At 40.8% G+C, this 12,942-nt stretch overlaps 1 protein-coding gene across 1 annotated transcript; it reads right to left on the bottom strand.

The window, feature by feature from the left end:
- Positions 1 to 3,188: 3,188 nt before the first annotated feature.
- LOC126795390 (putative RING-H2 finger protein ATL21B) lies at positions 3,189 to 4,529 on the bottom strand. The gene is made up of 2 exons (XM_050522233.1): positions 3,793 to 4,529; positions 3,189 to 3,604 (listed from the first exon to the last, which is right to left on the bottom strand). The coding sequence occupies exons 1-2, from the start codon at positions 4,520 to 4,522 to the stop codon at positions 3,189 to 3,191; spliced, it is 1,146 nt and encodes a 381-aa protein (XP_050378190.1). The 5' UTR covers positions 4,523 to 4,529.
- Positions 4,530 to 12,942: the final 8,413 nt, after the last annotated feature.

Genomic DNA, 12,942 nt, shown 5'->3' with positions numbered 1-12,942 from the left:
CCCCCCCCTTAGAGCGTATTAGTGTTGTTTTTTGTTTACCGGAAATTCTGACAGTCAAACGTGGTCTGAATTGGATGAAATTTTAAAATGGTCACTAAATATATATACTGATCACATCGGATGATGTTGATCGATTCCGAGAAGTTTTCTTCATATAGTCGCTTCATAATGCGATAGTTTTATTATAAACCTAATATAAAGGTTATGATACATCAGTGGACACTTCGGTGATCGATAACTCCAGTTTAAAATATGGTTGATCGACACCAGCGGATGTGATCGCTATATATATATTTAGAGACCCGGTAAAATTTTCGTCCGTTTTGGACATGGTTTGACCGTTCGTACCTACGGTCAACTAAAAAAGAGGCGTTTTGACATATTGAAACCCCATTGACTGGGGCTTTGCTAAATGAGTTTCCTCAGTGCGACTGCGCACGATAGGTAACAAAAATTATATGATTTTAAATATTTAAACAGATTTCGGCGTTCACATATTTGTAATAGGTCCTCCCTTAGGGCATATTAGTGGTGTTCTCGATTTACCGAAATTTTTGACGGTTAAACGATGTTTGAATTAGATGAAATTTTTACAGGGTCACTAAATATATATACCAATCACATCGGCTGGTGTCGATCGATCCCGTTAAGTTTTCTTCACATAGTTGCTTCATAATACGAGGTCTAAATTGGATGAAATTTTTACTGGGTCACTAAATAAGTAAATATGTATACCGATCATATCGGTTGATGTTGATCGATCCCGAGAAGTTTTATTCATATACTTGCTTCATAATGCGATAGTTTTATTCTAAATTTAATAAAATATGTATGTATAATATTTTATTATTTGACAGGCTTTTACGGGCCGGGTCTTACGGTCTTTTGGTGGGCCGGGCCCATAGGCCTGGTCGGGTTTCACCCCTCTAATCTAAGTCCGGCCCACTACACACGAAGCGGGTTTTGGCGGGCTTTCTCGCCGGCCGGTCCGGACCGGGTAAAAGCCCATCGAGCTTGCGGGCTTTTCAGATACGCAGGCTTAATGATGAGACCTACCCCTATGTTTCACTCATCTTTCCGCCAAAAAAGAAAGTACTTGATATCCTTTTCTCTCTGCGGTGGATTTCGGCAAAGTGGGCACGTCGGATTTCTTGTAAGCCAAGTGTCTAAGCAATTAGCATGGAAATAGTGGCTGCATTTGGGTATAGTCTTTATTATTTCCTTGGGCTGATACTCTTCTAAACATGTTGAGCAGGCATTGCAACCGGTGCTGGGCGGCAATTCCTGACGGCTGTTACCGAGTTGAGTCTTTGGATATGATTCGATCGTTGCTTGATATTCAAGACCATTTATGCCCACCGGAAGTTGTTGTGGTAGATTGTTCACGACTATCACACCTTATCAGCCTCAAGGCAAACCAAATCAACCACAGTCCTACTGACATTACCGACCCTATCACTGTGGCAATCTCTCTAGCTTTTGAAGAGCCTGAATCGACAACATTAATTTTCTGGATACATCATGGCTTGCATAACAATATTAAACATATGTATTACGAACATTATTTTCAAGAACATTATTTTCGATAAAGAGAAAGTGTGGACTGTGGAATACTTTGTTGGTTGGATTGTCCCACGATATTTTAAGAACATGGAAGATGATACATTGACACACACGCACAAATATAGCTCAAATTAGTACCATGAAGTTAAGTAGTTGACATACCATTATGTTGGCACCTGACTTCTGGACCATTCATACTCGTCCAAAGAATCCCACAAGTTTGATGAATTGACTCACAAAAACAACAATCAGGTTCGTGCCACTGCAACTGAACACCAAAATTAATTTCCTCCCACTCGGATGGATTTGGTGGTTCTGGATCATAGTTCTTTGGTTTTATTGGAATCATAGCTGTTGAAATCACGGAGAAATTAGGATCAAATGGTGTTGGAGCCTGCAGTAATGACTTCTCCTCTGGTGATGTAGTAACAGGGTCAGCATGAAGTGAAGGATTTGTTGGCACAGCAATATCCTTATAGCTGTCACTGCTGAGGCCAGACAGGGTCGGATACCGATTTAGCTGCTTTGCTGTTGGCGAGCAACTGAAGAATGTGTAGTTTGCGACGTCGTAAAGGTAGGTGAAGGGTAAAGGCATGAGATCCATTTTATGATCAAGGAACCGCTTAATGAGGCAGTGTTTGGTGTCGTTGATCGTTAGGGTTTGATGCAAGTACTCAATGTTGTCGACAATGAAGTCCCCGGAAGATGAGAGAGTCAGAATGGTTTACGTTTGGTTATTGCATGAGAGATTAAACCCTTGAAAACCGCAGATCGAGGAGTGACTCCAGAAAGGAAATCGAACAGCTGGGCCGTCGGAACTATGTACACTTACGTTGGCAGGTGGTGGACGCCAGATGTGGAAGGAAGGAGAAGAAGAATAAGGAGGTGAAGATCTCCAAGCAAGCCATAAGGAGCTATTGGGGGGATTCTACTAAAAGCACTAGAGAGTACGTCTCGGGCAATTTGCTAATTACAACCTACTGTCCTACTTTGGTCAATTATTCTGTGTACCCGGAGTAATTATAATAATTTTTCCACAGACACGAAGTAAGGTGAAACAAGGAATTAAACGCCGTCACTTTCTCCGCTTCAATAAATTGGAAGGCAGCATAAATGCTAACCCTAATCTAAAAACAACATGCAATCTTCTCAAACAGAAAACAATTGCCATCCCTTTCTCCGAATTTTTGGAACTAAGTGATGATCGACCATATTAAACATTATGTGATTCATACGGTTACGTGAGTATGGTGTTCGTAAAATGTCATTGGAGAGTCATATCTGAGTCTATACATGTTGTCGTCGATTTATAATATATAGGTGTCAAGCATATCTATCTCACCCTAGCGGCAGCGAAGGGAAACATTATTAACCATCGGGTTAGTATCGAATTCGGTATTGCTCGTTTCTTTTCATGTATGATCGATGTAATTTAAATTGTTTTCAACCACATTTTGCAGACCATCAAGAATATGTTAAGTCTATATGCAAAGTATAGCAAAACAATATAAAAATTAAAATTTGTTAACATGTTCTAATTAAAATTTCTTGTATCATATATATTTCGCTCGAAGTTTATATCACTAAGAGTCAAAAAGAAAAAATAAATCATATTGCATATTTAATTACTCTCGATCAGGTGGATTCCGACAAAGGGGGCATGTTGAATTCTTTTTTAGCCATTGGTCTATACATATAGCGTGAAAATAATGGTTGCATTCAGGTATACTCCTGAGAATGTCCTTGACCTCGTACTCAGTCAAACATATCGAGCAGACTTTATCATCTGGGTTGGGTAAATCCACGCTCTCACCAAGTTGAGACTTAGGATACGATTCGATGGTTGCAGCATCAAGGCCGGCCTCTGTGACTACTGAAGGTTGTTCATTCGTTGCCGTGTTCGATAGTTCCACGGTTGTGCGGTTGTCCTGACGACTGGTCTTCATCCTGTCCATTATGAACATCACAAGGCCAGAGATGCCCACAAACCCTGGGATTCCCAGGCCTATAATCAAACCAGTTCTTGCAGAACTTGAGAGACCTGATAAAAAAATTACTTGCAATGTGGGATAATTCATGATAAAAAACTATTAATTAAATAATGCACAGTGTCATCACACATAATTGCAAGTCATCATCAATTCTATCTATAGCAAACTAGCAATACGTATTTGATTTGGAAATATATTCTGACTTAATTAAGTAAGAAAAAATTGATATTTAGTATACCTTTCGGAGGAGATCGAAAGCAACCAATCTGCAAACTTGGAGCATCCTCAATCCGACAAACTTTATTACTTAATTCACAGTAACGACAATCAGGCACGGTCCATGACAACTGAAAACGAATGTTGATACATTCCCAATCAGATACATTTGGTGGAAGAAATGGACTGGAGTCCACCGGAACGAAAGCTTTCGACATCAGAAAGCAAAGATCAGATGGTATTGGTGGCCCAGAAGATGTTATTGAATTTGATGGCACAGCTATGACCCTATTGTCGTCACTGCTAAGGCAAGAGATGGCTGGATAATAAGCTAGTACTTCCTCTGCTTTAGGCGAGCAATTGAAGAACGTGTAGTTGTCACCATGAGTATATACGAAGGCTGAACCAGCGAGGCTTATTTCCTGATCCAGGAACCGCTTTATGAGGCAGCCTGTCCCGGCGGTGTCGTAGATCGATACAATTTGATTCCTGTAGTTGATTCCGCGGACGAAGAAGTCTCCGGGGGTAGACGGGAGAGTGATAATGGTTTGCTTGCTTACACTATCACATGTGAGACCAAACTTTGGATACCCACAACGCGAGCCTTGGCGGTTCGTTAGCGTGAATGGGAATCGCACCTGTGGCCCTCCGTGGCTGCATTTCGATGCGGCACAAGAGGCGAATGCTATGTGAGGAAGGAAGAACAAGAAGATGAATAAGAAGCTGAAGAGTTCCAAGCTTGGCAGAGCCATTATTACATGTTGAAGTATTATGAAAATTGACAACAGGCATCCACATATGACAGCATTTTTTTTTTCTCGATCTAACTTATATAATAGCTATATCTATCTATATGGCATATCCGCATATATTTTGAGATTATTTAACTATTTAACGTGCCGGCCGGCCTACGTTAGATAACAACTTTTAGGTGACTTGTAGTAGTAAGCTGGAAATGAATTCGGAATCTGGCTTGCCAACTATTTTCCATGAAAGCATGGTTGAAGGCTGAGTTTTGTTGATAAGACTTCTTTCGCATATAGACAACCTTGAATTTTCCTTTGGTGGTAAACTGCATTGAGATTTACAGTCTCGTTCACACGGTCCGTAACTAATCATGTAAAACATGCTCAACCATTATTGGATGTAAATTTAAGGGTTGAAAATAAAATAATTTAATTTTAAAAAGATTCTCCTTATCATTGGATTTATATCTAATGGTAGTTGAGTATGAATTTCATAATCAGCTACTGACCGTATGAACGAGACTGTGAGATCTATAGCTAATCAAATAGACTGGTAGAAGGATATAGTTGAATAAAGAATATGATAGGGTGACAATATATAGTTGATCGAGCAAAACAAGGAGTCATGCATGTGGTTACTAATCAAAAACTCACTCTAAAAAAATTCATGTGTCGCACATATATACAGAACTTTAGGATTAATTACAATAAAAAGGCATAATTTGGCAAGTAATATTTAGTTTGCCTGCATGTACTAAACAAACATGTATGAATCTGCACAAAACGTGCTGCTACTTTTTTTTCAATCATATCCTTGACGTATTTTCGTATAAACAAAGGCTACTACAAAAATTAACAAGATATCTGAAACCACTAGATCGAGTTTCTTGTACTCCTGCTTGGGAAATGTAATGGAAATATATATTTGGAAAATTTAACAACAGATAATTAATTAGAATCCGATCTGGAAGAACACTTCAATCAAAAAGAATTTGGCATTCTAAATCCTTAGAGGATCTCCAAGAGTTCTTATATAAATTATCTATCATAAGGGAAGAAATCACAAAATCTCTATAAAAAAATCACCAACTCCAACAGTTTTTTTTTAAGATGAATTCATTCATTCAAAGTCAATACAGTTATTAATATTCACCCGCTATCACATTTTCAGGATAGACAATGATTCATGGTGCAACACCAAAGGGATATATAGGATAGACCACCTATTTAAAATGAAGCCCGATGCAAGAGAAACGAAAAGACCAACCCTAAACCAAACAAGGACAGAGGCTAACTAAACAGACAAACCAACAGAAACAAAAGACAGTCCAAAAGTAAAACAAAAAAACGCTTCCACATCCAAAGCAAGGGATTGGGAGGATTAGAACAAAAAAAATTAAACTTTCTCCATGCCCTTAGAATTAGGGCATGTATGTCTTTACTGGCACCTAATAACTCAAAACTGAAGACTCTAACTTCTTGTCGGTTTTAGGCATCTTATTTTGACTTCCAAGAGGGCGCCCTAACTTAGCAATCCCTAGACTATTTACCCACTCACCTGCAGGTGGCGAAGTTGACCTCGCTTTTTTAGACACGAGGGTGTCACCACCCCTCCAAATGACTTCAGGAGCCTAGTGAAAAACTCAATTGTAGAAGCTTCTGACCTAGACATGAAAACCAACCCAACAACACTTAATTTAATAAACGACCCAACAGCCTCAAAATCAACAACATTAATTGGCCCAGAAGCAGCTATTGGCCCAACATAAGTCATAGTCAAACTAAGCCTGCCTTGACCCAAATCCAACTTAGTCAACCCCCACTTTGAATTAGGATTTCCCGCCTGAAATTTCGAGAAGGATCCGAGCCCAAAACCGGCGTGGCCGACTGCACAGATGCTCTTACCTCCGCTTCCAGCCTTGCACCTTCTACAACTTACACTACCATGTTCTCCTTCAAAAACATAGCCCTCGTCGTCACTGAACTCTCAACCACCTACACCATACACAAGCCTCGATTACAAATCCCTCCACCATGTCCAAATAATCCGTAATCCCGGCATAATCCTCTGCACTTTCATACAAAAACTCCAAATCCATTGTGACTACCTATGCAAAATTGAAAGACCGACGAAACAGGGCCCAAGGACGAACATCATGCACCACTCGAATTGGTTGAACAAGAGTCTGGACTTCAGAGCAGTGTGATCCGGCTTCACAAAACGACAAAGCACATTCCCGATATGAGCCAAAGATCGTTCATTCCTCATACCTAGCCGTAGCCCAGAAACAACAACCCACACCTCAAGAAAGTTGAGAGAGATATCCTTTAGATCTTGAACTCCATCGTAATATTCCAACAATAGCATACCATTGTTGAAAAACCATGGTCCATCTTGAAGAACCCTCTTCTTCTCCTCCAGATCTTTGAACTGGAACACATACACACCTCTCTCCTCCTCATGAATCACCACTCTCTCCTTTAAACGCCACACATCCGATATAGTCACCGCCAAGGAAAGATCCATCACCGATTTGTTATTCAAGAAACGACTGCACAAATAGATCCCATAATCAATGAGATATGCGCTGTCATTGAAAGTCACCACCGCCTCCTCCGCTGAGATAAGTGGCGCCTTTGCCATTCCACAAAATTGTTGGAATAGGTTGACGACTAGGAAACCTTAGAGCCAAAGAGTCAACAACGAGTTGTGTACGTTTTAGTTCTTCCTCCAACATCTCTTTTATAATATTTGACAAAATTAAATGTATTTATGCATAATTTAATGAATTTATAAAATTATTATATAATTTAATTATTTTTTTCATTTTATAAGAAAGAGAGAGTGAATTCTAAGGGCAAGTAATAAAGTTTAGAGATTTTTCAATAAATTATATAAGTTTCGAATATCTATAAATCTAGATATTTTTATTCTCTCTTCTCACTTTCTCTAAAATAAAGGATGCTTTACATGTTTAAAAAAATGTTTTACATGAGCTGTTGGAACAAAAATATGGTGTTTTTCCTCTAAAATATAGATTATTATAGTTTTACAAGAGCTATTAGAGATACTCTTATAGAAGAAAAAGTAATATGATTCTATCCCTGTTGGATCTGATTAAAATCACTTGGCTATAGTCATATATAAATATATATAAAGTAATTAAGTATATGTACGCAGTACGCCAGTACGTGTGTTGTGTGTGTTTGCAATAATTGGTTTGTTTTGAGGGGATTAGATTCACCACTAAGATTATGAGTTTTCCCAACACGTACGACGAGAGATATTATTTTTATTGTGACGTGGTGTCGATCGATCTTAAGATGTTTCTTTCATATAGTTGCTTCATAATGCGATAGTTTTATTCTAAACCTAATAAAATATGTATGTATAATATTTTATTATTTAGCGGGCTTTTACGGGCCAGTCCTTGCGGGCTTTTAGTGGGTGTGTTTCACACCTCTAGCCTAAGCTCGGCCCTCTACCCCCGAAAGCGGGCTTTCTCGCGGGTCGGGCCGGGTAAAAGCCCATCGGGCTTGCTGGCTAAATGATGAGGCCTATTTCTATGGCCAAAATCATCATCATCATCACAAACTTCATTTTGATTATTTAAGTTTGTATCAGAAGAAGAAAAATGAATGAAATCGAGGTCGAGAGGACAAATGAACAGACCTCTATGCAGACGGATCTACATGCCTCCCTGCAAGCTCCTCTGCAGAACCCTCTGTAGGCCCTCCTGCAGGTACCCCTACATTGCTCTTTGCAGACTCCTCAGCAGGCATATCTGCCTGTTTTTCCATAGGCACAAATGTAGGTATATCTGCAACCATATCAAAAAACTCCCCATGCAGATCATTATCATGAATTTGAAAGAAAGAATTTGACTCATCAAACTTAACATCTCGAGATACAATGATTTTTCTGGAAATTGGATCATAGCATTTATAGCCCTTTTGAGATGAAGAGTAGCCCAAAAACACACTTTAAGGCCCTCAGATCAAGCTTGTCCATGTGATGAGACTGAATATGAACATAACAAACACATTCAAACATTTTGAGATGATCAATGCTAATATTTCTTCTTTTTAATACTGAGCATGGATATTTGAAATCAAGAACTCTCGAGGGGAGTCTGTTGATGATATAAGCAGCTGTTTGTATTGCATTTGACATAAACCTTTTTGGTACATTTGCCTGAATGATAATAGCTCTTGTTTTCTCCAAGAAATCCCTATTTTCCTTTCAGAAACACCATTATGTTGTGGAGTTCCAACACAGCTTGTTTGATGCAAAATGTCATTTGCATTGAGATACTCACTCATGATTTTGGATGTATATGTTCCATTATCTGATCTTAACATGCATATGCTTGAGGAAAAATGATTTTTAACCAGGTTATGGAAATTTTTAAAGCTCTTATTGACCTCATTTTTATGTTTCAACAAGTACACAAATATGGTTCTAGAGAAATCATCACTGAAAGTTACATAATATCTATAACCATCAAAAGAATTCACATTTGCAGGTCCCCATACATCAGAGTGAATAAGTTCAAATGCTTTAGAGGCTCTAGAGCTCGAGTTGGGAAATGCCAATCTAGTGAATTTAGATTTGTGACACGTCTCACAATCTGAACTAGGTTTACATAGATTTAAAAAGATAAGACATGACATGTAGAGAGGGATGAGCAAAACGCATGTGCCACAGCTGCTGACGATTAGATGGCTGCGATTCAGCAAGAAAACGCTTTGCAAAAGTTGGGGAAGATGAAATATAATACAGACCATTTAGAAAAAATCCCTCACCAATCTTCCTCTTAGTTACATGGTCCTGAAAACATTAGAGGTTGAGAACACAACCAAACAATCCAAGTGAGTTAATTTCCCAACTGATAAGAGTTTAAATGGAAAAGATGGCACATACATGATACTAGAGTGTTTATGATCAGAAAAAAAGTTTCATTTTTCCCTTTCCTACAATTGGCACTCTATTCCCCATTAGCAACTGACACAAATGAAGGTTTTTCAAATGAAATGAATTCACTCAAGCAAGATGCATTGTATGACATGTGATCAGAACCTCCTGAGTCGACAATCCAAAAATCATGTTTTTTATTGAGATCATGGGCAGTGGAAATAGCACAAATAATACCTGGAAATTCCTCATGAGAGGCCAAGTTTCCATCTGCAAGGTATCCTACAAACTTGCCTAGCATAGCAGTGGCATCTTCATCACAAGTTCCACTTTGCTTTTGTTGCAAGAAAGCAACAAATTCATTGATGAGAGTGATTGGATTAGCAATAAAATTCATCATTGCTTCTGAACCATTTTCTTCAGCCACATTAGCTCTAGCAGTGGCATTAATTTTTATATTTCTCTTCTGACTTTTGGAATCATTAGTAAACTTTGGCTTCAACTCAGGATGCAAAATCCAACATTTTCCTTCTCATGACCAATGCCAGATCTGCCAATTTAAGTTTCAGGACCACATCTTCATAAATTCTTCAACAAATGGCTGGTATTGGAGGACTCCGAATTGTTCAGATGAGTATGAACAACCAGAGCATCCATTTCCAACACACCTATATCCATATCAAATCTCTGCGCAAAGGCAAATTCAATTGCCTTAGAATATGCCAGGAGCTCAACATGCTCAGCCGAGAGTAAACCAATTTGGGGATAGGCTCCACAAACTAATACATGTCCCATACAATCTCTAATCACAAAACCCAAACCACCAGTCCTAGTACTATGATTAAAAGCACCATCCACATTAATTTTGATCCAACCAACAGGAGGTGCTCTCAATTTACAAGGACCCCCGACACTTCTATTCCTACTCTGAATAACTGTATGAACACGGAACTCATTCAATCTAGCCGCTAGAAGCACACTTAAATCCAAGGCTCTCATGGATTTATTATTCCACTATGTCATTCCGCTCTTTCCAAATTCCCCATATGATAAAGAGAAGCTCACCAAAACAATCAGAAGGTAACCACTCAACACAAGAAGAATGCAAATCGCCCCATCGAAAGCAAATATTCTTTAGAATAAGATTAACTTGGATTACCTGTTTAGAGAACTCACAATCTTTGCTCAGGTACATAGTAGACTCACCCCATTCGCCACAAAAAACACAATCTGTAGTCTCAATTGGAACCCTCTTTGAAGTAAGGCTGCCCAAGGAATGTAATATATCTAAGCACACTCTCCAAGCATGAACTTTAGCCTTATTCGAAATCTTCGTTTTCCACAATTTTTTCCATAAAGCCATCTCCACCGTCTGGGATAGAGGAGAGAAGGCATGAGAGCTAGTAAATGATGCCCGATAAGTAGACTTCACAGAAAACTTCTTGTCCTTCTCCAAACTCCAAATCATTCTATCCAACACGCTCTGTGAACTCAAAGGAATATTTAAAATCAAATCAGCCTCATCACAAGAAATTGAAGAAAACAAACTTCTGATTTTTGCCTCATTCCACTTGCCATCATTACCAATAAGTTCACTAACCTTAGAAACAAGTGGCGACCCAGCTAGTCGAAGAACCGGATGTTAGCATGAGTCAACATACAACAACACAATCTCACCAACCAAATCCCTAGCCGTATAAATTGACAAATCAATCTTTGTGTTCATACTTGATAATTGATAGTTTAGAATGTTATAAATACCTTGTAAGTACTCAATTCAAATATATAAGATTGTAGCATATTCTACTTGGTATCAGAGCATTGCTCTGTCTTTTTTCTGGGTTTTATTTTTGGTTGTTTACCTTTTTTTGGCAGAGCTCGGCAACGCAACGTGAAGTGCTCCTCCGCTGCTCCACTGCCGTGCTACTCAGCTGCCGTGCCCCTCCGCTGCCGTGCTGCTCCACTGCCGTGCTCCTCCGCTGCCGTGCTGCTCCACTGCCGTGCTCCTCCGCTCCTCCACTGCCGTGCTGCTCCGCTGTCGTGCTCCTCCCCTCCTCCACTGCCGTGCTCCTCCGCTGCTCCACTCCTCATCTAAACCCGACCGGACTCCCGCTGTCGTGCTCCTCATCCAAACCCGGCCCTCCGCGCGCCTCCGACGTCGCCATCGCCATCATCTAGCGCTCCTCACCAAGCACCGGCGTATCGAGATCCATACCTACCGGCGCTGCAAGCTGCTTGCTGCTCCGCCCCTTTCACCGCCACTGTGACCTCGTCGCCGTCGTACGCCTGGCGCCGCTCTCTGGACCCCGGCACCGCTCCCTCAGGCCAAGCCCGCCGCAACACGCTCGCCCTCTTCCTTCTGCTTCTTCCATCTCTCCGTCCTTATATCTGCCCCGCTCCCTCAGCCTCGACCCGCCCGGCCCGCAATCAATTTCAGCCCGGCCCGCATTAAGTTTCGAACTCGGCCCGCATTCGACTGCGACCCGACCCGGACTGTGACCCGACCCGGACTGTGACCCGACCCGGACTACGACCCGACCCGGACTACGACCCGACCCGGATTTCAACCCTACCCGGATTGTGACCCGACCCGGATTGTGACCCGACCCGGATTTCATATTCTTTTTCAATGGGTTCTGGAGACGAAGCTGATGTTCCGAAATTTGAGGTATCTGTCAAGAGTTCTGATAGTGGGTCATTTGGGGGAACTAAACTCAATGGGACCAATTACCGCAAATGGAAGCGACTTATGACGGCTCACCTTCGAGGCATGCACAAGATGAGGCATGTAACCGGAATAACTAAGGCTCCTAGTGCAGATGATATTATTGCCTACACTAAATGGGACGACAATGATGGCCTTGTGATGTCCGTCTTGTGGAAAGCTATGAATGAAGAAATAATTGATTTGGTGGAGGCATGTGACACTGCGCAGGCAATATGGCTCACACTTGAAGGCTTATATACTAATGACTCTGATTTCATACAGGTTCATGAGTTAATGTGCACCACTTTGGCGATGCAACAAGATGGGCAACCGGTGGCGCAATATTTCACCAAACTAAGAAATATTTGGGCTGAGATTGATGTGAAACGTCCTTGCATGATCAAACATCAGGAGGATATTATTTGGTACCAACGTGAGAAGGAGCTTGAGCGAGTTCACCATTTTTTGAAAGGTCTTGATACTAAACATAACAATGCGAAATGGGAATTGCTCCGCCAGACCGAGCCACCTAGCTTAACTGCAGCTTTCACATATATCCGTAAGGATGAATCTCAGCAGAACAGCCTTCATCACACACAAGTTGAAGTTTCCAGCCTTACTATCCGTGCTCGATCTTCAGCACCGCCCCTTCAGCAGGCCATTTCATCCTCACTTCATCACCGAGGACCACCACCAGGCTTCGGGAATCAGCCCCGCCCTCCTTGCTCTTATTGTCAAGATACCAACCATGCTCGTGCAACCTGTTGGAAGTTGTATCCACACCTTAGGCCCCAAAGGCCTAAT

Source organism: Argentina anserina, chromosome 5, assembly GCF_933775445.1.
Source record: "Argentina anserina chromosome 5, drPotAnse1.1, whole genome shotgun sequence".
NCBI lineage: Eukaryota > Viridiplantae > Streptophyta > Magnoliopsida > Rosales > Rosaceae > Argentina > Argentina anserina.
Note: the sequence above shows the minus strand (reverse complement) of the source record. Positions and strands in the feature narration are given on the sequence as shown.

Coding starts and splice junctions, on each gene's coding strand:
- LOC126795390 (XM_050522233.1), bottom strand. CDS start 4,522: ATGGCTCTGCCAAGCTTGGAACTCTTCAGCTTCTTATTCATCTTCTTG. Junction 3,605..3,792: donor CTTTCGATCTCCTCCGAAAG/GTATACTAAATA, acceptor TTTTTTTATCAG/GTCTCTCAAGTTCTGCAAGA.